This window comes from Eucyclogobius newberryi, unplaced genomic scaffold (assembly GCF_026437365.1).
Source record: "Eucyclogobius newberryi isolate DKJ021-1_F unplaced genomic scaffold, fEucNew1.0.hap1 SCAF_22, whole genome shotgun sequence".
In the NCBI taxonomy this organism is placed as follows: domain Eukaryota; kingdom Metazoa; phylum Chordata; class Actinopteri; order Gobiiformes; family Gobiidae; genus Eucyclogobius; species Eucyclogobius newberryi.
The window spans coordinates 15,246,607-15,273,590 of NW_027315857.1; the positions used below are offsets into that span (position 1 = coordinate 15,246,607).

General features: G+C 39.1%; 1 protein-coding gene across 1 annotated transcript in view; it reads left to right on the forward strand.

Annotated features, from left to right (window-relative positions):
• Positions 1-26,984, forward strand: part of LOC140372094 (pyruvate carboxylase, mitochondrial-like) — a 340,452-nt gene that overhangs the window by 46,259 nt on the left and 267,209 nt on the right. Inside the window, exon 9 of the mRNA XM_072459379.1 lies at positions 9,939-10,057. Within this exon, the coding sequence (XP_072315480.1) occupies positions 9,939-10,057 (119 nt within the window). The remainder of the gene's footprint in view (positions 1-9,938; positions 10,058-26,984) is intronic.

Consider the following 26,984-nt stretch of genomic DNA (forward strand, 5'->3'; position numbering starts at 1 on the left):
GAGCAATATGAAATTGCCAACCACAAACCTGCTGTTAATTCTCCAGTGGTTCTCAAACATTTCAGCTCAGGGCCACCACTAAAAGAATGTTTCCTGAGGCACCCCTATGTTTTACACCAAAGTTCACTTCATAGGCTCCCCCTTTTGAGGTTTACCTTCATAAAATACATATTATAAAGCAGACATGTTATTTTGAGTTCTGGTTTTAAAGGTTTTATTTTTGGCCTTCTGCAAGTTTAAACTAGCCCAGTTCGTTTTAAATACATATCTTCTTGTGTAAGTTGTAAATCACATATACAGAATATAATTGAGGCGATTGCTGTTTTTAATCAATTTAAAATTTGCCAACCAAGCAATTTTTATTTGGCAATGATTTGAAAACATATTGGCAATACAAAACCAGATTGAAGCCTTAATAAAGACTAAATGCTGATAAAACTGTAAAGCAGAAAGGACCTGCTCTCTCCTCCTCTTTCTGGGCAATCACACATGTGAAGCGGCCTTTTCTGTTCATATTTCAAGGCAAATATCATTGGCGCACATATAATAATGTGTGTGTTGCCGCTAATTGATCACGTTTATCCACATAAGACTCGCGCTTGGAATAAGAATACAGCGCGTCATATTTCTCTGGTTCCTGGCTTGTTTTACATGAAATAAAGTGTGAAAAACGTTTCAATCTCTCATGATGTGTGCTTCTGCTCTACGTTTCCCCTTTCTCATGGCCCATCAAAAGCACTCTGAGAGCGTAACTAATTGTTGCATGAATTGCGATTGTTTTCTTTAAAAAAAACAAATATTCTATTCAATGGTTTAAAACTATTATTTCATGAATCCAAAATCCCATAAGTTCATTTGTCTTAATTCTAAAAACTCCATCACAATCTACAAGTTTCTGTGGTACCCACTTACGCCATGACACCCCCTTTGAGAAAACCTGCTCTAAACGATGGTGAAACTGCACTAAACTGCACCAAGTACACCTCCAGCGTGGTCCTTTTTGACATTTCTTTGCCAGTAACGCTGTCCTGCTTCTACAATGGAAGCATGCCTAGACCGAACGGATGATATTACAACAATATGTTGAGTCTTCATGTCTCCGGGCCCTTGTACTGATGCTAATTAAAAGAGAGGCGCTCTTTTCAAGTCTCAGGCTACATTAAAGCTTCTGTAACCTGATTTGTACTGTCTTAAAACATATGAAGAGGAGAACTAGTTCATTTAAAACTCTGCAGCGGTCTAAATGTATTCCTCACTTTCCTGATTCCTAGCAGCCTGATTTATTTACTGTGATGAGCTCATTTGTACAAGAGAAATGTTTGAATGTAGAAATAAAGAGGCTGTAAGGCTATACATTTCTAAATAAGACAATCCATAATGATATTTAATTAAAAATCCCAATAATGCCGAACAGATTTTTTAGCTATAAGTCTAAAATTGTTTGGGTCCAAGTATTGTTCAAAAACTGCATGGATTAACTATTTGATTGATAATCTTACTTGATCCTGTTGATTGGGAAAATGACACTTTTAATTAGACTATGAAGTTTATATTTGTTTTTATATATATATATATATATATATATATATATATATATATATATATATATATATATATATATATATATATATATATATATATATATATATATATATATATATATATATATATATATATATATATATTTTTTTACACTTTTTGCAGTTTTTTTGTTGCCTGGCCTATCCCCTTGTGCTTGAATCAATCCAGTCAAGTGTGTGTGCGCTCTCGATACCCCGCGAAAAGCACTCTGTTAAATTGTCCGTCTGGATCACAGGACCTTGGCTGATACGTGTTTGAGTGACCAGAACAAGACACGGCAAATGGTTATGGTTTTCACTCCACTCCAAATGTCTGTTTGAACGCGCTCAAATAAAGATAAACTTGTCCAAAGTAGAGACGCCCTGCAGACTTGGAACAAGCTTTAAACCCAACGTCTTGATTTGCTATTCTGTTTTTGCACTAAGGCGTCGCTCATTCGACAGCGCGCACATGTCAAGGCCAATCGTAAACCGCTGAATCAAACGAGACGCGACTTCTAAAGCCAGAGGAGATCACATTTGGCGAGGGCGCCTCACACCCGTACGATACGAGAGGAATCCTGGCATCACCATTGCGCTTAGACAGAAGAGATAGGGATGAAAAGGATGTGCCAAGCTAGCGAAAGCGGCACACGGGCGAAGAAAAGCGTGTGTTCAGCAAGACAACGAAAAACACTTTAAGGCAGCGCTAAGCCACAACTCTTCCAAATCCGAGCTCTTTTCATCCCATTAAAACAGATACTTGAGTGTGAAGATCGTAACATCTCAGTGACTTCTCTATTTACGGATGTCAAAGCCGTTTGTTCTTAAGCGCAATAAAAGGCCTGATTTAAATGAAGAAATCCATCTGCTGAGGGAGCTTGTGAAGACTGCTATAAATGAGGCTTATCGACGAGAAAAAAACTGCATAATTGCGATTATTTGGTGCATTTTGGTACAACTGGAAAACTTGATTAATACAATTATTTATGGGAAGTCGAATGTTAATATTAGTAATGTTTAATGGTTCATTTTTAAAGAGGCGTCATGTAACTTTATGCAAAATCTTCTTGAATGAGTTTATGGTGTATTAAGATTGATTAATGCATGATTGAGTAAACCTGTATTGTCCTGCACCTGAGCGCTCAGAAAAAACTCCTTTTTCACTTACCCCCTATCCCTGTACTTCCTGTTCTATTTTATTGAGACAGTAAGACCTCGAGTGACACATGTTGGGTTCTTAAATGTCATGTAGCCACTGCAGTTTTGAACAGGAAGTCAATGAACCAGTTTCTATTCTTAAGCTTTTATTGACCAATACTGTGATTCACAACAAACAAAATGTAAACTGATCCTCCACTTATGTTTGAGTTTAATACAAAGTACCTGAAAAAGCATAATATGTCTCCTTTAAAAACTCTGAGGTGTGAGAGCTGAAGGCATAAATAAACCGTGTGACTCATCTCACGCTCACCTGTCCGGTCAAGCTCCACACAAGCGTCCTCCTGGAACTAATTACCACTCACATCTGGAGGTGAATTTGCAGTGGTCAGCAACACGCCGAAGTATGCAGGGAAAATGCTGTCAGAATAAGTCGGGCGCCAAGCAATCGCTGTCATAAGCAGCTACATTTAAGAGAATATGTAACGCAAACATGTTAACTATAGAATAATATTGTACACCTTTTAATTATAAGAACAGTACAATTTTTGGTTTATTAAAGGCTGTTATATGCTATTTAGGACTAGATGTGCAAATCAACCACACAACACACGCACAAAAACGCTTCAGTATTTAATGATGCAACATTTTATGACAAAATATTTTCCCCCTAAGCTTTGGCCAAAAAACAGTTGACTTTTACAAAACCATAAAATAGCGTTTCAAATTCCGCTTGGGCACCCATTTATTTTGACTATAAAAACCCACAACAATCGGTTGGTTTCAGGGTTTACCTAATAAAGTGTATAAGCCCTCCCCAGTTCCTTCATTTTCACTTGGGGATTACCTCTGCCTGTACGAGCCGCTGCTGTGACTCTTATTTTCCTCCCGAGAGCAGACTACACACACTTCTACTGAAGCTGAAGGAGATGCCAGACTTCACAGAGCAACAGCAAAAATAAGACCCAAAAAATCAAAACAAATTCTCGCCTGAATCTGCTCCGCTTCATCTTCTTGATAGATTATTTTTTTGTCAAACTTTGTCGGCTGTTGTGAACGCTTTTTAGGGAGAATATTTCAGGAACTGCGAGAAACTGGCACAACACAACGAATTGGAGTGAAATATACTTACTGATATAGAGCTTTGTTTTTGTAGTCAACAATACACCATTATGATGTTAAATGTGATGAACGCGACTAGTTTAAATGGTTTGTAATGATTTAGAAAGATATTGAAATTTACAATAGTTAATTCATCGGAGTATAAGTCGCACCAGCCAGAAAGTGCATAATGGAGAAGAAAAAAACATAAGTTGACCTGGAGTATGAAATGCGGTTGCAAGTGTGAAAATAACAAATAATATCACATAAGTCGCTCTGGAGTATAGTTATAAGTATAGGTTGCACCCCGGCCAAAACTATGAAAAAAGGTGCAACTTATAGTCCGGAAAATACAGTATTTTTTTCACTTGAACTGAGAGAAAAATGATAGCCGTAAGAAAGAAAACGAAACGCTTCTATCGGCAAGTGACTCGTTAAACTCTAACAGTACGTGGTGCTCCATAATTTGCTGCGTATGGAGGTGCAAATGAAGCGAGCTGTCATAACACTACCAATAATAGGCTTTGGGCGTAATGTGATCACTGTGTCGTCCTCAAAAAACCCACCTGTATCGATTCAGTCTGGTAAAACATCGAGACAAGTTCTGAACCGGCAGAGCTCTGGTCTGTGGAGCGAAATTAGTCCCGTTTAAGGGATCTGGCGCTCCCCACTGCCTCAACCCTCTGAGACTCATTAAAAAGGTTCCACATACCTCAATGCACACACAACACAACTTCAGAAACAGTCGTGGTCTGTTTGTTTTACACAAACGGGCATCCTTGTATGGAAGAAATATATTGACAAAGGCTGGAAATCACAGAGTACCTCAATTTAATACAATACTGTGATACTCAATATTAATTCTCACAATATTTTAGGATTACATAACTTTTTAAAGGGGCGAAATACCATAAAATTGGCGACAGTACCAACAGTATGTTTTGGGGGTAATAAAAACCTGTTTAATGCCATATTGTTGAACAGTCCAGGCATTTAAAACCATACATAAAAAAGTGACAGACCACCAGAAAATATGCAAATACATGTGAACAGCAGTGTTATTCTGTTTAACCAAGCCGTTTATGTAATGCAGTAGGTTTTCATTTAAATTTTTCCAATGGATTTCATAAACAAGATTTATTTCCCCATATAATGGACTCAGACTTGAACTTTAATAGCCACGTCAAATCTCAGCAGCTTTTTACCATCTAAAAAACATTGCCAAAATCAAAAATATAGTGTCAAAACCAGATTTAGAGAGACTTATCCATGCGTTTGTCTCCAGTAGATTAGACTACTGTAACGGCCTGCTCACTGGCCTCTCCAAACGAGCTGTAAAACAGCTGCAGTACATCCAGAACGCTGCTGCTCGGGTCCTGACCAGAACCAGGAAGTACCATCACATTAGTCCTGTTCTCAGGTCTCTGCACTGGCTCCTGTGGCTCAGAGAAGAGACTTTAAAGCAGCTCTGCTTGTGTACAAGTCTCTCCATGGCCTAGCACCAAAGTACATCTTGGATTTGTTAGTGCCATATGAACCATCTCAGACTCTGAGGACCTCAGGGACCGGCCTCTTGCTGGTGCCCAGAGTCAGGACAAAACATGGGGAATCTGCGTTTCAGTTTTATGCAGCTAAAATCTGGAACATTCTTCCTGAAGATGTGAGACAGGCTTCTACTCTGACAATGTTCCAATCTAAGCTAAAAACAGTTTTGTTTAGCTGCGCATATGACTGAAAGGATTTTTTCTTTGTACTCTTCTCTTTTGTTTGTGATTTTATTAGTTTAGATCAGTTGGATTGATAATTTTTAATTTAGTTAATTTTATTGTATTTCTGTTTCTGTAATTTCTTTGTGATTTGAATGCATTTTTCCTGCTGTGTGAAGCACTTTGAATTGCCTTGTGTATGAAATGTGCTCTACAAATAAACTTGCCTTGCCTAAGCAATTCAATTGTAGAGCTGCCTCAACATAAGTTTGTGAAATACAAGCGTATAAAGTGTATAAAGTATATGACATTTTTTCTCGCATCCCTTGATGACGTAGCAAACCATGAATAATTTTTGTAGAAATTGAGCTTGTAGGAAATGAAACGCGTTATGATTAGTATTAAAACAATGACCCTGAGTAAAGTCACCTTCTCCTTGGTAATCACAGCGGGCTTATATACTTGAGCACAACGCTTGAATGCACATATAATTCATATACTGCTGCAACGGTTTATGTGTGCTCTCGGCCTCAAGCACACACGCCATACAGTAAATTGCTAATTTTCAGCCCGAGTCAACTTGCTCTTAACCTTCTCCGAATATGACCAAATCTATCACTGGCCGTATGTTCCGTGGGTGTAGTGACAACGCGCTGCTCCGGGTGAAGGACACATTCATCTAAAGAATGCTCTAATAGATGTTGGTGAGAACAAGTACACGCTGGTTACATAGTGGATAATATAGGAAATGTGCCAGAGGAAATGTATTGTTAAATCAAAGTTACAATATTTAGAGATGCAGGTGTGACTGAAAACGGAAGGAACGTCTTGAAGCCACATCATGAAGTTTGTGGACCCAATTTCTTACCAATAAATGAATAAATACATATTTCTAATTATGTGACCAACGTTTTGAACAACATTTGAATTGTTTTGTTGGCTTTGTGAAGTCAGAAGCATGTGTCAGCATATTGCCTATTATCTCGCCCGCTGTGTCACTGCAGTGTGGACCACTTTGACTGGACAGTGTTTGATGGGCTCTGATAGACTGAGCCTTGGGCTGCACCAGCAGAAGGAAAGGTCCCGGTGTTGCCCCTAAACCCACTCGTCCTTTTAACACGCTTGTCTATGGAGCCACTTAGCCCCCCACTACTCGCCAAACTGTGCTTAAACGATCCCGTTACTGATTTAATGATGAGTACAAGGGGGCCTCAGAGTCCAATTTGACATAGACAGATGGACGCTCGTCCACAGGGACATCCATAGGGATGGCTAATACTTATTTGGTCCAGTCTTCTAGCATACCAAATTTGGAACTGTGAATGCAAACATTCTATCCAAGGGATCGAATTTTATGTTTGGGACATTGAGAATTTAAAGTTGAATAGCTTTCAGACACTTATGAAAGCTATTCATTCCTGTCTGACGGATTTTGATGCACTTTGCAAATTAAGATAAATTTAAGCAATGAGCACTACACTTGCCTGGCAGCTATAATATTTGAATTTTTCTCATGCTCTGTATCAATAACCTCAAAGTGTAAAATTCTGTGTTTTTAGTCCTTTTTTTATAGCAGTGTGTGATTTTAGATGCACTTTCTCTGCCAATGTCTCTTAATTTTGTTTTGCTTTTTCCTCTTCCAGTATTTTGTTCATTTGTGGATGGAGTTTTTAAGTTGGCAGACGAGGCTTGATTAAAACAATCAGTGATGATCTGAGAAACTAAAAGTAAGCCGTATGATTGGGTAAATTGGTGGAATGTTTTTGGGCGCCAATCAGAAATCATTGCCATAATCAACAATGGAATTTGTTTGAACCATTTAGCATGAACGTCACGTACAGGCCATTATAACACACCTCCGAGAAAAATAGACCGTTATCAAGCCGTATTTGGAGTTTGACTATTTCCGCTGTGTTGTTTCTGTTTGCATATACTGCTTTGCTGTACAGTAGATGTAAATGTGAAACGAGGTGATTTAAGCAAAACAAAAACACAGTGGATGCATTCGATCACACTGTCAGGTTTTATGTTAGATTAGAAGGGTAAAGATGTATTTGAGATGTAGAAACTATTATGCCAGAGAAATAGCAGAAATACTGTACTTTTTACTGTGTTTTTAAAATGGTTAATTGCCAACTACATAAAAATACACTTATCAGATGAAAATAATTAAGTTCTGCCTCAAAGTTTTGAGAAGGGGGAGAAATTGCATCATTGCACAGTTTAATACGTTATCTTTTTACAACCTAAAATGCAGCCACAATTTCCATCCTCTTGTTTATTAGTTAAGTAGGAACTTGATTCCACAGTAACTAGCAGGTTGTGGGTCCAAATCCCAAGCTCACTTTAATCTGCATTTTCCCTTATTTTATTTTCTGTGCATTGCCCAAAATCATGTGTTAACTGAAGTATTGTTATATAAGTGCATGTTATATATTTTATGTTGTGTAAGGTTGGTTACACACAGTTGGTTGGTTGGTTGGTTGGTTGGTTGGTTAGTGCCCGAGTGATTCCTTGATGTAAAGTGCTTTGAGTGCTATACATAGTGAATGAGAGCATTTATTTACCATAAAGCTTACATTTCCACTTTCTACGCCCTGCCTAAAGTGACCCATTTATCTTTTGCAACAAACAAAATAATTAACTTTATTGTACACAATGGAACACGTTTAAAGGACACATATAATGCTAAATAGACTTTATTGAGCTTTTAATCACGCTCTAACCCTGAACAAAAACATACATGGAATTGTATGTAGCTCCTTCATGCCAGTTTGATAAATCCTGGTTTGAAAGTCCTCCTCTCTGAACCTGAGAAAACACTGCATTTTGAATGTCTGCGCTCTGTGATGCCAAAGGTTGAGCTCAGAGTTTCGGTTCATAAATCGTCAGTCTCCTGCATGCCTGTATTAGCATGTCGGAGGGAAGCTAGCATTTGTTCATCTCTCCTACCACCAGGCATACCACCAGGCTCCAGGTATACCACCTGGAGCCTGGTATACCACCTGGAGCCTGGTATACCACCTGGAGCCTGGCATACCACCTGGAGCCTGGCATACCACCTGGAGCCTGGCATACCCCCTGGAGCCTGGCATACCCCCTGGAGCCTGGCATACCCCCTGGAGCCTGGCATACCACCTGGAGCCTGGCAATACCCCCTGGAGCCTACCACCTGAAGCCTGGCATACCCCCTACCACCTGGAGCCTGGTATACCACCTGGAGCCTGGCATACCCCCTGGAGCCTGGCATACCCCCTGGAGCCTGGTATACCCCCTGGAGCCTGGTATACCCCCTGGAGCCTGGCATACCCCCATTCCCCTTTTCTTTTTTATTTCACTATTGCTACAAAAGGTCAACGTATATTAAATATTGATATGAGTCTAATGTAGCTCCATTAAGCTGTGCAGTAATTGTACAGTATCTGTGAAGGATTACAGTTGTCATGGCGATGGCTAGGCAGAAAGATACTGATGAGCCATCTTTGATTAATTATCTCATTATTGCATTACAAGAAACGGACAAAAAAGTCCCTTTAAATCCTCGAGGCGATTCTTCAGTGTAATTATATCTGCATTAAGGCCTGACATGAGCGCTCTCATAGAAGATGGGATGTGTACGATTTCAGTTTAGAATTACTAATCAATACAATCATTCTGTGGAGCTAAATGAGTATTTTACCATATTTGAAATAACTCATAGGTTTGCATATTTCATGGTTGAATAATTTTTGCCAGAGATTTGAATTCAAAATCTTTTGCTTTTTTTTTGTCAGTATACCCTGTATTCAGACATTGGCAAGCAAACAAAATGTATTTGTTTGGCCCAATTTGTACACAATACAAAGTGCACATAACACATAAAATGCACAAAATCACAAAGAAAACGCATAAATAACATTCTGTTTGAAATTAGTTTAAAAAAAAGACATTTTGATAATAAGTTTTGACTTGATGTTTTAACAATAAACCGGGTCAAAACATTTGCATTATGAAAGTTCAGCAAATTCTAACTTGTGTGAAGAAAAGTGGGGACCGTTTCCAAAATCTATTTACGGTACTATAAACACAATTCAAACCTTTTGAATTGTGGAATTATTATTGTTGAATTGTGGAATTATTATTATTGAATTGTGGAATTATTATTATTGTGGAATTAGGAAATGAGAGGTTTTGTCTATAGGAGTTTTTGTTTAGAAGAGTTTTTGTTTAGAAGAGTTCTTCTATTAAGAGTTCTTCCTATGTTATCTGTCCTTTTCCTCTGTATCTACCTGCGTTGCAACAATGGAATTTCCCCATGTGTGGACAATAAAGGATGATCTTATCTTGAATGGTAGAACGTTGTCAAAATGGCGTAGTATGTTGTGACGTCCCTCACACATACTTAAACTGTACTATTGCTGTGCGTTTGCAGGTGGGCTACGAGAACGCAGGCACGGTGGAGTTTTTGGTGGACAAGAACGACAACCACTACTTTATCGAGGTGAACTCCAGGCTGCAGGTGGAACACACGGTCACTGAAGAAATCACAGAGTAAGTGTTTTGGTAAATGTTTTTTTTGTTGAGATGTGCCACTCTCTGACAGAAGATGGATTCTTGTGGGAGAAGAACCAGGACCTGCTCTCTTAATGAGGCAAAGGTCTCTGCTTTTCCAGTTGGATTCCACCACCAGTGATCAGAGTTGTACAAGCAGAATCGTTTTCGTGCTCACCTCTATTTCCAGATTTTCCACACACTTTTTTTTCCGCAAGGCTTTTTTGTGGAGTTTACTTTCTTTTTTAAAATTCCAGACACACTTGCACAATAGCAATTTGGCTGCTCACTACTCCTGGCATGTCTCCTCAGTGGCTTTGACAAAACATGTTCTTTTACAAATGATTATTCTAAATTGATTGGGTTTTCAAAGTGCAGAAGAAGATTTCACTTATTCCCGCTAACGTCTCCTGCGTCTATCTACTGTTCTCGAGAATATAACTATGATTGAGATTTGATTGTCTTTTAGTCCTCCTTATTACATCTTGATGACGAATTTGAATCTGTTTTCAGTCGTTGCTGCGTCGATGGTGGTAGATAAAAAGTCTGTTTGTATTTGAATAGCTGGGGACACTAAGAGAATTGAAACTGTCACACACACACGGAGCGATGAGGTCGAGTGGGGAAACTGCAGACTGTGGCGGAGGCGTGAGCGGGTGGGATCACTGAAGGGAGGCGCTGAATGATGAGGTCATGAGTGCCGGGGAAGGAAGGGAGGAGTCTGAAGCCAAGGACAACAAAAGAGATGTATAGTATAGCATAGAGAGCCATTGACTTCATGCTGCAAAGTACTCAAAAACATAAGAGCCACCACCCACAAATGCGGTAGTTACTAATGCCATTATGTTTTTTAATTACTGGGGATCAGCCATTGTAAAAAAGACCACTGATATCAACAAGTTAAGTGTAATTAATCGTCTTTTTAACCAAGTAATGAAGTGATTGTTAAAACATGCCATGTTTTTATGAGCTGTAGTACACTGTTTAAATTGTATATGTACTCCTCCTGGATGTCCTCAGTGGCATGGTAAGGGCCTTTAGTCATGTTGTGGTGTTACTTTTAATGGCGGTTGGCAGCCAACTGAAAAGGTGCATTTACCGCCACAGATTGTACGTCTTTATAGTATGGGTTTTTTCTTTTAAATAAAAGGGGAAAAAGGCGAGAGAGTATGAGTCATACATATTTTTTCTAAATGGATGTGTATTGTGAATCAAAAAGTGTAAGTCCCACAATGGAACAGTCGTTAACCGTGGGGGTTAAGGAGACCTTTCATGAATTGCCACATGAAAATATTTGCCTCAATTTCATTTAAATGTTGTGCATTTTTGTTAGGGCCCTGAAGTTTGGGAAATCCATGTGTTCAAGCTCTTTTTTTTAGCTTTAGTTTGATATTGGACACCGGTAAGTGTGTTTAATCTTATGCCTATTTAGTTCTCCCTAATTCACTCAGTGTTGTCAAAAGCTACACATTGATAGACTGACCCAAACATAATTGAGGTGATCACTGTGTTTACTCACAAACAGTTGAGCAGCACTAAAACATGGGCATTTTGTGGCCTGCATAAGCTATAGGCAAATAATTGTACCTGTTCCTATGGCAACCAGACTACAGGTCCAGCACATTGATTGACAAGTGTATTAGCTGAATGCTCAGGGTGTCTTTCATCCCTGCTGTGTTTCTGTGACTGGTGCACAAAGTTGTGCTTTGATCATCCAGCTGCATTTGCGTCGATCCCCCTCCTGAGAATGCACAGAATCAAGTCTAAATAAGAAGCTTGTCCCACTTTGTTATTGATGCTTGTCAAGTCAAACTGTCTTTAAGTGTCACTTGATGTCTTCACTGAGGATTAAAGCATGTACACCATTGTAGTGAAGAATACATTTGCAAATGTATGTACGGTCACATGTATTTGCTGTTGCTCGTCTCGGCTGTTAGACAGTCATGACAAATGGTGCATAAAATTGAAAAGGGTTGATACTTCAAGAAGAAGTTCTGGGCTTTCATCCTTGTCTACAGTGGCAAGTCGCTGACACTTTAAAGCAGGGACAACTTGTCAACTTTTGTGGACGTTTACATCTAACATTCACATCCTCGTGCACAATCTCTCTGCACCAGACAAGCCTTCGACGCGTTCAAGAGCACGGACTTAGTGTGCGGTTGACAGTCTGCACATAGGCTTTTTAGTAACATAGCCATGCAATAATGTGTAAACTAGCATTAGCCAGGTACTAATGACCTGAAACCGCTCTGCCTCTGTCTTCAGCGATTTCTGTAAGTCCACTGGTCCCTCCTGACCACAATAATCCATAAACAATAATTGTCTTTAAGCAGCACTAACCGCTTTATTCTCACTTGTGAGTGTCTATTTTGAAGTGATCATCACCTGAGAGTGTGAAATATACACTTACATATCCAAGGTGTGAATTAGTGCCCTATTATGTCACTAATTAGAGGGTATTCGTAATGTCCTTAAAGTTAAATTATAACATTTCAGGATGTCAAACCATAATGTTTTTTTCACCATGACATTAAGAGCAAATGACAGATGTAATGAATATGGATAAGAGTACTTTTTTTAGGCATCGTGTGAAAAGACCATAAAATTAACCACAAAAAGGAATATTTCTGCCTTTTCTGTCCTTGTTTTAAACATAAAACCACTGTCTAATTGTCTCTTTTTGCAGCGTTGTAACCGTTCTATGGTCACACTTTATTTTGTGCTTATGTAACGTGTCACAGCTTGTAATTACGTGGTAAAAACTTATCATAGTGTGTTCAGTCAACAAAAAACTGTTCAATTCAATATGCATTTTTGATACAGGGCTATGAATTTTGGATTTAGTGTTCCAATCCAACAAATAATACAGTTACTTGAAAGAAGAATGAATACGGCGTTACACATAAAGCTTTCAGGAGCACAAAAAAAACACATAAAACACATAGTAGTACAGCCTGTGGTTAACCTTTTGTTGAGTTTGTGTTGTACCTGGCAGGGGAAGACGTGAGACGTGGGGCGCATAATTGCTGACTGCAACAACTCGTCCACGTCCAACTTTGTGTGAGAGAAAAGCAGAGCGGCGAAGTGGGGCCGTTGGCTCTTATACGCAGTGTGGAACAAGAGCGCTATAAGAAAAGATAATGAGTAGAGAAGTGCAAAACAAAAGGAACTGTGACGGGAGGATTACAATGCAACCGTTTGGTTTTGTCTGTAAAATCCACTGGGCGTATCTGTGCAGCGCAGGCGTCAACGTTTACTCCCTGACTGCAAGGTGGGCAATATTGTTGTTTTGAAGGTATGGGAAATAAGATTATAGCTTCAAAAAAAAAAGGTACAGTCCATCCAAATTTGGTCTTATTTGTGAACAAAGACATGTACAACCATGTTTTAATATATGTTGGGGATTTAGATTTACTAGATATTCGTAATTGTTTCTTTTTTTCTACCCCGAGACGTTTCTGTGCAGTGCAGGCGTTGACGTTGACTCTTTTTAATTCACCTTGTGTCCCACGCCCTGCACACTCCACTCATTTGTCAAACTCTCCGTCAATTAACGCCAGCCATTGTCTTCTGCCTTTGTGGCTCTTTCCGGGCCTGATGAAGATGGAGAGTGGTCATTTAAGACTAATTAGCTGTGGCCTAAATAGAAAAACAGCCAGGTGGAATGGGCACACTGCGAATCAATGCAAGTGCACGTGTTAACCTGGAGACAGAAGAAGACATTTTCTGTTATATATGTTTTTAGTTGTATACAGTGGTTTTAAAGTATGGGTGAGGTAATTATTGTGCTTCATGAGGTCGACGGTTACTGTAGTTTTAAAAGTGCACGATGTAAAATTTTTGGGTTTTGCCATCTGCTTGTCTTAATGGTATAGTGTTGCTTTGCCTGGACGGTTCCACAGAATGGCATTTAAATGAACAGTTTGCATTATTATTACAATATTTTTGCGACTAAAACAAAATCTTTATCATGCATTTCAAAATGTAAATAAAAATGATAAGTTTAATACCTTACTTTGTAGACAATCTGGACAATGTTTCGACTTCCACCCGCAGTCATTTTCAGTCTGAGGAACTCTACTTGATACGCTCTGAGCTAGTGAGTTTCTCAAACCAGCTCCTTCAGTTTGAAAATAACTTTGGATGGAAATTGAATAGTCTTCTTTTTTTTTCTCTCTCCAAATGACAACCTTTTCTACATTGGAACACTCCTGAACGAATGAGGGATTACACAGATTTAAAACAATGCTGTGGAACATCCCAGGCAAAGCAATAACATTTGCAGGGAGACGAGCGGGTGACGGGCCTGACACCAAAAATGTTACTTGCACATGCTCATCTCAATAACAGATATAATACTTAAAAGAGCTATTATAAGCGCGGTAGTAGCTCTTTTAACACGCATCAGTTATTAGTATGAGGTACCAATATGCTTAAATGTACCTTATTTGATATAATTATTGCCATTATTTTATTTTCTGCTGTATTAAATGTTAAGCAAGTTAATCGTTATAATTAACAAATTTTTCACTCGCAGGAATACATATTTGTGAGTTGAAACAAAAAGAAATACAGTAAGTTTGCTTTCCTTTTACCGTTAATCGTGATTACTTGTAAAATCGCAATATTTCCACCCTCCATATATAACCCTCCATAAATTTCATGACTCTGAAATGTGATATTGTGACTGTGCTGAACATGTCGTATGCAAAATAAGACAAAGTAAGAACATGGAGCTTGTGTGGCAGGAGTCATTTGCACTTCTGATGACCTCGATGCCTTTTTGCATGGTTTTAGAACGGCGGTTTCTCGCGCTGACAGCGGCTGTACTGATGCGGGAGAGCTTTAAGTCCACCAGACAGAAGGTCAATGACAATCATCATAAGTCCCTCAGTCGGAGCAGCCGTGATAAACAAGGCTTTGAGAGGGCAATGGAAAGCTGCCATGCCATTACCTCTGCCATTAGCTTACTCCAAAGTAAATAATGAATACATGAGCCACAGGGATTTACATTGCGCAGGCCCTTATAAAGAAGTCTAACTTGACATTTTAATCGCAATATTTCTGCTCGACCACGTTTATCATTCAGACACAAGAGGGAGCTATTTGATTCGTTTAATTAACCAGGTAACGTTTGCACAAAATTTTGTGTAGGGACTGTAAGGATTAGGTTTTCACTACAGCATTGATTTTCCATAGAGGCGTATCATCGTTTTCCAAAGTGGGGCATTATTCTTGTGCTTGTGGGTTAAAAGCAGTATTAGATTTCTTCTGTAGCCTGCCAGGAAAATTACTTTTGGCAACAAACAGCTGGAATAAGAATGCTTCAAATTGTGGCTTTCATCCCAAATTTCATCTTGTCCTCAGAAAACCCGTTGAGTTGCATTAAGGGGATGCGGACAGCTGCGTGCGTGAACCAGGCTCTAACATCGATATGTTGACATGAGACAAATGGGTTGTGGCGCGGCGCAGGGCAGTAGAACAGCTGGTCCGATGGCCCGCCGATGTCATTCCATGTAAAGATATGAAGTGAAATGTGCTAGACTCGGAGCTCAGTGGAAAGAGTGCTTTTCCGAGTGGTTTGCATCCCGCCCCCGACACAGAACACTGGTAGATACTGTGGCCCACCGGCGGACAGATCCTAGCTGTGACCATTTATACAGCGCCTTCTTTGCCTGATATCACGAATACACACGTCCGTTCTTTTCGAAGAGTCTGGGCAAACCCTTTCCCCCTCAGATTAACTGCGTTTTGTGCTTCAGTCATTCAGAAATCCTCAATGTTTTTCAGTCCCATGTGTTATTTTGCCTTTTGAGTCCCATTTGTGTCCCCGGAATGGCAAATCCAGCTGTCAATCACGGCCATCTGAAGTCGCCCAGGTTGACGCCGTGACCAGATTCATATCGCTCTGTCCAAATACAGAGCGCTATCATTCTGAACGTTCTCTTGATGGGTTAGGGTTTTGTTTCTTGGCGTTCTCAGCAAAAACAAATGTTGACGCTTGTACAGTTTAAAGATTCTCTGTGTTTAGCTTTTCATAAAAAAACAAAACAAAATCTACAGAGAGCTCTATTGTACTTGCTTTAGAATGCATTATTTATTGACTCCTTGCACACTCTGTAACACGCTGTAAAGTGCCCTTGGTCAGTCACTCACACATCACATGAATACAAAGTGTTTTGCCCAAGAACAAGCTGGGATTGAACTGCCAACCTTCCTATAAGATGCCTGCTTTACCATCTGAACTACTGTTGCTCCATAGGTTGGATAATTTAGAGCTACTTAGTTCCTCTTAAGTGCGAAACCCATGCTCCATCCTGTTTGAGACCTCATCTATTGTTAATGTCATTTTGGGTTTAATGATGCTTAAATGTAACTGTGAAGTCTTTTATTTCCCACTTAAACATTACGAGTTCTGACTTTCCAGCTGACTTAAAATGACAGATTTTTACGATTCTCTAATTTCGACTTTATTTGTTGTATTTGCACGTGTCGCACATATGAATTATAGTTTTACACCAATCGAGTTGGAATTTTTGGAGAAACGTTGAAAAATTTGTAAAAAATGACAGGAAGTGACATCACACTATTTTTTGCATAATTTGAACAAAATAAACTACTTTTTTGACCACTAAACATTAATACAACAACATAAAGGTGCTCTCATATATTTATTTGTCAAATAGGAAATTGCTGGACAATTCCCTACTATGATGTCATCAATTATAAACCTTAAAAAAGGTGCTATTCTGCCATTTAAATAAAAATAAAAAAGTGTTGCAATATTCAAAACATATTTTAATTGCATTTTAATTCAATGAGTCATCGACCTGTCATGGGCACTTTAACTCTTACATTAACACCATGACTAATGCCAAACCAAAAGCTAAAGAAAAGCAAACGTTTAATGAATGTCTCTAATATGTTAAATAACAGAATGTTTTTGGATTTAACCTGCAACAAACATTTACATCATTTATATGCTGGTTAATCACTTTTTGTGGTAATAAACATTGATGCAACACGCAAATTTGTGGCCCAGCTGTTGCGTTAAGCTTACACGCCTCCAAGACCTTCTGCAAATGTCTTTCAACGATGTCCATGGAATTCATAGCTCCATTGCTTGATTTATTCCTTGGCGACTTCTCTGGAGCTAGTGCGCGGGGAACAAGTATCTAGTTGAGAAGGGCAACGAATTGATCTCGCATTTGTGAAGTGGGATTCCCGCAACCCCGTCCCAGTTCGCAACCAGTTCGAGCTGTATTCAAAGGCGAGAAGTCCCAGTGACCAGTCGCTTGGAATGAAGTTTTTGGATCTGCTTTTCCTGCCGTTTAGTTAGTAGTAGTTGAAGATGATACTTACTTACTCAGAATACCAATTATTTCTAATGTGGTAGTTGTGAAAAGGTTAAAAAAGCCTGGTTTTGTTTATTCTCTCCCTCAGCAACACCTCTGCTGCAGTATTTTCTCACAAGACACACACACACACACACACAGACACACACTGACACACACTGACACTAAGGCTATAATTATATCACTTTACAATCGAAAGGAGCTCTGTCCACCAATCTCCCCTAACGCAGCGTGTCCCTTGACAGACATGCACTTTTCAAACACACACATACAAGCCTAGCCGCACTCTGCCACCCCGGAGATCCCCACCCCGCGCGCCCAGGAAAGATCGTTTTCAGCTAAATTATGGACAAATTGAACCTTGAGAGGGGAAGTTCAAAGGCAGAGCTTATGCCCGAATAGACAGAATTACACCTCCCAGACAAAATGTATATCTTGCACGGCTCCGTCTGCGCCTCGTGTTGTGAACAAACCCCTGTCGGCGCGTCAGACACAAGCGCCTCCATTGTGCCGGGTTGTGTAAAGTAGGAAGACTGATGAATGTGGATCTGAATAATGCTCCCGTGCGAGGCTTGCTCCCGTGTGTAAGTGCCTTTGGAAATCGTTTCTCAAAGTCGAGGCGGATGCATAATACTGTCAAAGCTAAGGACAGTATTATGTTGAAAAACTGCAGTTCAACATAATGTACAGTCTGTTTATTGCAAACTGTTACTTTAACATTTTACTATTTTTTTAATTTATCATTCACAATTGTTTTTACAGACTCGTTTGTTTTTCCAGGCCGTTTTATTTTTTTAGCCTAGTTGTTTTACAGGCTTTTTTTTTTTTTTTTTTACACTTTTTTTTACAGGCTGTTTTTTTACAGACTAGTTTCTTTCTACAGACTTTTTTTTACAGACTTTTTTTTTTTTATCAGACTTTTTTTACTTTGACATTTTTTTTGCAGACTAGAGTTTATGTTGACCTCTATTTCACTGTATTATTTACCTTATTTAACAAAAACTAATGCCTGGTGCCCGTGTATTTTAAGCTAAATGCTTTTTCCTATAAGATACAAGCCGCTTTACCCCTTGTGCCACCTTTAAACCGTTGAACACCATTGAGTCGATAATTTGGCACCATATCTGGCATTAAGATGGTTTTAACTATGCCCGTGTGACGTTTTACTTGATTATAGCGGTAAGCAGCCCGTCTGCGATGCCACATGCCTCCGTTGTTGTTACAAGAGCCTCAGACAGGCCGGGGAGCTGGTGAGAGGCTTCTTTTCCCAGGTTTTGAAAGATGCCATTTTGTCATAGCAGCAGAGTCGGAAAAGTCGAGATGTGTCTAAACGATCAAAGCGGCGAGAAGGGGAAGAGGTGAAGTGAAACTGAGGTGCACGGAATGGCAAACGGGGAACGCCAGACACAATGTGCAATGTGTGCATCATCACATCACAGAAAACGTTTCTGCATTTACTGTTTGGTAAGACAATCGGGTGGTACGCCCTTCTGATCGCCACTGCACTACTGGATCCCTTGATTTTTGATGATTTGATAACTTCATTTGAGAGGTAGAATATGCATGGCAATGGTGCAGACTGTGACTTCCTTTCTCTGTAATCATTTGCTTGTTTATATACCAAGCACTTCAGTAGAAAAAGCTTGAACACCACTTGAATTCAGTGTCATTGTAAACATTTTTATAGATCACCAAAGGGAGTACTCTTTAAAACGCCATCAAAGTTTATAGTTGCTAATTTGGTTGGTAGCACTATGTAGCTATTTTGGGATTGGCTGTTTCTTCTGTCTGCGGCAATGTTCCAGGAAAACTACACAGATCCCTTTTATTTCAAATTGCAAAGTTATAATAATAAGACCATGAATGACTGGCTATATTTTCACATATTCAGTGGCAATTGTATATGCAGTTTGCCTTGTCTTTTTGCCAAATTGAGTTATTGTAAACCAATCGCACACAAGAAAAGCTTTACGTATGCAGCTATATAAAGTATGACATTGAATATTATCTCGTATAACTTCTGTCTTTTCTGAGAACACGAGGCATGTACAGTTGATTATGACGGGGTTAAAGCTAATCACGTTGCCTTTGAAAATGTGACACAGCTGCTTCACGCGACGTCTGCAGCGAAGAGCAGGTAATGATGGAACTAGAGGCATTTATATGAAGAGTGCAGACCGGGAGGAGGAACAAGGGTGGACATGTTCATTAAGACCGCCAAAGATGAAGGGAAAAGGCGGAGGGGAGGTTAAGGACACGCAAGCGGAGACGGGAGAGAAAAGAAAAGGGTGAAGGAGACGGAGGGAAGAAGACTAATGCGACGCCGAAGTGCAGACGAAAAAGACTGAAGGGAAGAGATATAATTTTTATAAACTTTCCCTTGTTCTGCACATTACTAACCATTTTTGGTCAATTTCTCCATGTTCAGAAGTGAGCATTTACATTTAAATTCTGCTCCTAAAAGGTTAAAACAAGAAAACGTTGTGTAAAGTGCAGTAAAGATGCTCCGGCTTGATGTTTTAGCTGTAAAGTCATTTGGAAAGCCTGTATTTCACTTTGAAGTACAGTTTATTCATTCAATCTTTGTTTCCCTGATGCAGCCTTCTTTTCATCCAGCAATGGGACGGGTCCAAAGACTAAACTGGCTTGTGATCTCTTATAAGTGTTGGAAATGATTCAGTACCGCTCCCAGTTAAGATAAAGCTGTGAAGCCTTCAATGTCATCCGGTTACGTAATGACAATGTATGACCATGTTCTATCCAGTGGTACAAAATAACCAAGTGCAAACAGAAAAGTACTGATATAGAACATTTTGCATTGGACACATTTTACTTTCCTTTCCTTATGTTTTTCAGTATTATTAGATCTTGCATCAAGGTTAGGCTTATACAGCCTAAATAAAACCAAGAAATTTAAGTATTTTTGCTCCTGCATCTGTACTTTTACTAAAGTAACGAAATGGAACACTTGATCCACTGCTGAATCTCTCAAAGTGACGAGAATGTGTCTTCACTCATCTAAAAATGCATGTCCTATGGTTTAATCGAGCAAAGACAATGATTGCATTCTCTCACGCTGCATGTTGAAGTGAAGATGAGAGGTGGAGGAATCGAACGGAGGTGGAGAAAAAAAAAAGATGCACCGAGTCGGCTAAGGACGGCAGAAAGAAGAGCATCGCCTCGGGGAGGAGCGAAGGATGAGAGGGAGACGAGGGCGCTCTGATAGTGGACTGCGTGCGCTCGCGTGTCAGAGGATGTGCAATAAGCCTGAGGAAGCATCCCATCAGGGTCGGCTGGTTCAAACTACACTTCAAAGTGGGAGAAATATGCCGCGGTGGCCTTGTGATTAGAGCGGGAGGAAAAGAGTAAGGCCTTCACTCCTCACCTTTAATATTGGATACACGGGGAGATGTTGTGCATTGAAAAGCTGATGAAAAAAGATTCTGGTCATATTTGAAATCACAAATGATGTCAAACTACAATGAATTCACAGATAACCGTGAACCTGTAGCAGATATGACTGATTTTCGTTGTTTTAATAGCCATTGTAGATGAGACGAACGAGTAACTTTAAACTCCAGATCGTATTAATTGCACAGCCCTATAGAAGTCTCTTTGAGGTCCAAACTCTAATGGGGCGTCTGTAAAAAATGGGGATCCACTTTTGGCAAACAGAAGCCCGAGAATGACAGAGCGGCGCTGCACTGAAGATAGAGGGTCATCTAAAGAGAGCGGGAAATGTAGCGGAGTGAAAAGAGCGGCGTAATGACAGGATGAGCAGTGAGTTCAGAGCAGTTTCACAAGGAAAGTTGAGTAAAGTCTTAAAAGTGTCTCGGAGTGGAATGAGACGCAATCGTTTTTAGAGTAATGTGCACATTTTAGGTTCTATATGTTATAATGACATATAGATATTGTATTTAAAGCTGTATTTTCTCGCACATCAAACATTCTGAACGGCTCTAAAATACAGACTTAAGATAAAGCCTTTTCTTTTTATAATGCATGATCAAAGCCCTTGATAATCTTGGTGATAACAATGATTTTACCACATATAATACAACTCAATTAGGTGTTCAAAACATTTCTACCAAATCTTTTCCTTTAATCCTCATATTCTTTCGCTTGAAATGAAATCCGAGCAAATGAACAGTGTTGCTTTTGACAGCTGGATCTTCATCATTGGCCCATTATATGCACAATGTGGGCCAGAAACAAGTAATTACTCTACCTCCTGCCAATTCTGAACACCCCAATTCCCTCAAATGCCATATATCCTCCACGTCACGAGCCGCTCCTTCAGACCAAAGCGAACTCTGTTTTCAGCGATGCACAGTCTACATTCAAAGATGTTTTTTCTCCATCAAAGGCCTCTTCATATCGAGTTGGCACGCAGCGCTTTTGGAGGAGCGTCTTGAGCCTGCGTGGGGAGCAGGTACGCTCTGTTTCAGTCCGTTATCAGAAGCACAGAAGAGAAATTCAAAAGTACAAAAGGCTGCTGTGGATACAAGAGGGAAAAAAAACACATATTGGTAATGATCTGTACATTTTAACAATATAGTCTAACATACAGAGTGGTTAGTAACAGACCAATAATATAGATACAATCACAACACACAGGGCCTGATACAAGAATACACAATATATTGCAGTTCAGTATTAGTATTGCAATGCTTCGCCCATAATAATGGAAGGACACAATAAGTGGATTGTATTGCAGTTAAGAACAAAGTATTACGGTTCAATATGATAACAAACTGAATTAGAATGAAAGAGAATTTAATTTACAGGTCAAGTTTCCAAATGTTGGAAACTAACTGTAAATCAGTGTGGTATTTGTAAAAGTTCAAAGGCTGGGGATGTATTGCCATCCTTTTCCCCCCTTTTTTTATTTATCAGACAACACCAGAGCCATTCTGATCAGTACTGACACTAACTCAGGCTTTGTTTGTAATATTTGTACATGTAACAAAGTCAATTTTACACTGTTTGATTGTGTGATAGTGTTTGGCAGATCCAGTAATACTTTGTACTTCTGTCCTGCAGTATTCCTATTACTGTGAAAGCAGCGAAGCATGCAGCTTTATTACATGAGATGACATTAAAGTATTGTGATACATGGTTTACAATACGATACTTAAAATCACACACAAAATATGCAAAACAATACAGCATCCTGTCCCACCCCCAGGCAAATATAGCAATACAAATGGTGCTGGTATTGTAGTAACTGTTGAAATAGAAGTAGCATTGGAAGAAGCAAGTGCTGAAGTAGCATTATAAGTAACATTAGAACTAGTTATAGTGGCAATAGTAGCTGTAATTGTTACTTTCTATGCACTTCCTTTTGCCCTAATGCAGCAGCACCTATGAGTATTCCCACTTCATTTAATTCTTTATGAGAAATTGTCTTTTAATATTGATGATTAATGCAGTCTGGTATTTTTTTGTATCTATATAAAACATACTCTTACATCGTTTCTCCCCTAGTGTCCATTCTCCCATCCCCACTTTCCCTTGATTAATTTTGAGCGATATCACACATGGCACATCATTCAATAGCAGTAATAACACAGGCTTTGCTCTGGCTTTACCGCAGAGCTCTGGTGTAAAGCGCAGTTAAAGCTCTACCAAATGTGATATATACAAAAGATAAATTCCCCATCATCTTTCCACTTTTTCTCCTCTGAAGCATTATAGTATGACAACTCACTTTAGCTGGTGATAAAATCTGATAAGTACGAAAAATGGTGCAAAGTGAAGGTAGTTTACACTGGAGAAATGTAAAATGGACTGTTACAACAATTTATTATACCAAATGTCTTTTTCTGTCCAGAGACAAAGGCATTGATTGTTGCTTTTAGTGATTAAACCTTAAATGTCATTTCACTAAAGTCGAATAGATAAATAAAAAATGGACAGTTACATAACTTGACTGTACAAATTGTCCTTCAAATAAAACAAAAACATTAATTTTGTGGTCTAAAAGTGTTTGTCTTTGGTTACAACAACTCACTTGTGTGATTTAACCTTAAATGTCATTTCACTGAAGTCGGACTGTAGGCCCCAAAGGGACAAACTGCTCGTTTCAATTACACAGCTTAATTAGAGGCTGTTGCAAGTTTATATGGATGAACACATTTGTTTTAGCCTACAATGCAAGTGTGCGAAGAAATATTACATTGGGTTGATGATCAAAACAATGGATAAAATGCAAATGATATATATGCGCTCCCCAGTTTCGCATCCCGTCTCTCGTTTATCACTTTTACTCGTTCAATTTGTGATCGTGACCACTGCAGTCCAGGAGCACCAAACGAGGACCGCCGTTTCGGAGACGATCCACTCTTTATAAATCGCCTCAGTTTAGCCTTTGTCCTGTATTCAATATCCAATATTTTTCCTCTTAACATCCGCAACAAACTGCCACCTTGTTTCTTGTTGTAAAATATATATTACTAACCATTACCATCATATTATTCTCATCTGCGTTATTAAACATCTTCTTTTCGTCCACCTTTTCCATTATCGGCTTCCGTATAGATACAAGGTGCTTTCATAAAATTGACAAGAACCATTGACAAGAAAAAAGTGCTGAGTTGCGCAGATAAGCCCCGCCAGCCCGTAATAGCCCGCATAATGCCCGTGTGTGTTTGAGCAAAAATGATATAATGTCGAACTGTACCTAATGCGGAAACAGCCTTTGCGAACTCAGTGTATTTGAGGAGCGCATGCCCAGGCCCGTGTTTGCCTCGGCGCGCACATCATCAAATCATTTTAAGGTGATTATAATTGTGCAGCCAAGCGTGCGCCGAGTGATTGAGAAGTGCCAACGTGAATAGGAATTAGAAGAGTGGGCGAGAGGAGAGAGAGAAAACGCCGAGCGAGGCGGAGGTGTCGGTCTGTAATGAGGGGAAAGGCGTAGTGTAGTTTTAATCACAGCTGTCATATTAATTCTTGTCTGCTTTTGAACAGTTTTATGACCCAACAAATGATTAATTGCAACGAGTTATAACAATATTTCGACAGTTTTTCATCATTTGCGCAGCCCAAAATGACTATTCATTTTACTGTATTCATCACTTTACTGCGCAGTAATCGCACAGTATTAGGACTGGAAATGAAATGGCGACTGGGATAACGTGGGATAAATGCATTTTGCTGCCTACATAATTATTAACAAAATGCAGTATTTATTTCTTGGTCATTTACAGTCTTCATGGGTTCGGATTGGGGTTAATCATATTAAAAAACAAAGTAGAAATAGTCTTACTTCCTCGAGGTCTAACTATGTAATTACCATTTTTACTAAAACAGGATTATTCATAGAGCTAAGTTTTGATTCAAATTTCAAGAATCGTTTCGATTTCGATTTTTACGTTTCAAAATCGTTTTTTTCTGATTTCTCAGATCCCATACGATTCGCTCCGATTTCGATCTGATTTCCGATTCGATCCGATTTCGATTCGATCCGGGGGTTAATGTTATTAAAAATGAAAAATGTATTTGAACCGTTTCCTTCACTTCATGACTGTGTAGAGAAGCAACATATTAAAACTAGTATTATATCAATATTAAAATGCAAATCTTACAATTATTGGTAGTTACTGATGGAAGACTGATGAAAAGGTTAAGGGTCAAGCTACCTTCAAGAAAGATAATCCAGGAGTCCTGAATTATCTTTCTTGAAGGTAGATTGAAGTTCACTGAGGGAAATGTAGAAAAGAATTTTAATTAAAAAAAAAAAAAAATCGATCTTTGGACGTACGAATCGATAATCGCTCATTAATATGCGAATCGATTAAATATCGGAAAATCAATTATTTCAACCCAGCTCTAATTATTCACAATTCAATCAAAATTCCAATTTGAATGGAGGCACTTGGCAAATATCAAAAGCTGCAAAGAAACTGTTTGTGGGGGGACAATCTTTTCCCCCACAAACAAAAATATCCGGTTTTGTTCTGCATTAAAACTACCGTTTGGATCTGAAATACTTGGTTTTTCAGTTCATATTTCAGTTGTTTTTAAATGTGAAACTTTGAACATGATCAGATTATTAAAACATAAATGGCAAATCTAATCAACAAATTTTCTTGTCAGAATAGTCTTCATTTTATGTTCAGTTACCATGCAGTTTCCAGCTTAATACCATTCTATTAAAGTGATGTAACTAAGTGCTACCATCTTCTTTTTTCTCTTGTATATAACAGAACATGGAGTTATAGAACAATAAAAGATGACACAACAAATGGCATGTGACAGATCCGGCTGTGGTCATTAGTGTTCTGTGAGTTTTCATGACCTTGTTTTTCATGGCTCTGAGTGCTTTTTCACCTCACTGTGATTACTATTGAAATTTCTCCAGCCCATTTAAATTAAAAAGTGCTAATTGGAGGAAAAGAGCTCTAGATAGCGAAAGCCTCCGCTTTTGTTCTTTTTTTAAATGAAAAAAGTTAACTTTGTTTTGTTTATGCAAATGTTTTTGTTTTATGAAAATGAACCCGAAGACCATTTGCTTTTAGTTGCAGATTAACGTTCAAATAAATAATGCCTTGCAGGGACAGTTTGGGGCCATCACCAATAGAATCTTGCAAAGTTTGTTGCATCAAGTCGACATACGGTGTATAAACGATTGGCTTTACACAGTGATATTCTGTCTGGAGAGAAGTATTGATGTATATTGAGTTTGACTGCTTGATTGACCTACAGTAATGACAGATGTCTTCTGGACTTCACCTAATGCATGGGCTCGTGCATCGACGGCTGTAAAAATGTTGCGTCGTTTCTATGGAGACGACCTTTACATAATGAATGACTGCGTGGCTCTTGGGTCTATACAGTTACAGTTCTGTCTGTACTTTTGACCATAGCTCCTCCATATAAATGAATATATAAAACCATGGTAGGAATTAATAAAGACTCAATTTGCATGAATTAGCATGACCCAAATGATAAATTAAACAGTAATTTCCATAAATTCCGTCCAGTAATCCCGTTAGGATTACTCCTAAGCCTCTTCTACTGGCAAAAGGACTTCTCCACTGAGTTGAATCAAAGACTTTGTGAGAACCAGAGGATTGTGCTTCAAAAGGAGGTGAAACCGCGAGTAAAGCCCAGGGACAGACGTGCGTCACGGGGAACACCAGCGACCGGGGAGAGCCTCAGACTTCCGCGGTGATCCAGTCCAAGTGTCTTCTGCCATTTGAACAGCGTCACATGTCAGCCGAGACAGGAAGCTGCTTACAGATGTCTGACAACTGTGGGCTAGAATCACTCACTTCGACGTCAGCTTCTGTTGTTGTCATGAAGCGCTGGAGATTTGTCAAGCACAGATAGACTTATCCTGGTCTACGAGACAGGCTACATCAGTGACATCTGTGTAGAGAGAGGAGGGAACACACTGGCTACAATTGTTTGAACTCAAAAATACTTGTTACTGAAGAGGACAAGCTGGCCAAATAATGATTCAAGTGCGTTATCGTTTCAAATGATCCTGTTTTGTGTTTTAAAAGGCGATTGATGTCCTTCTGAATCGGATTCAACTAAGGCTACAAAAGCAAAAAATAAAATCT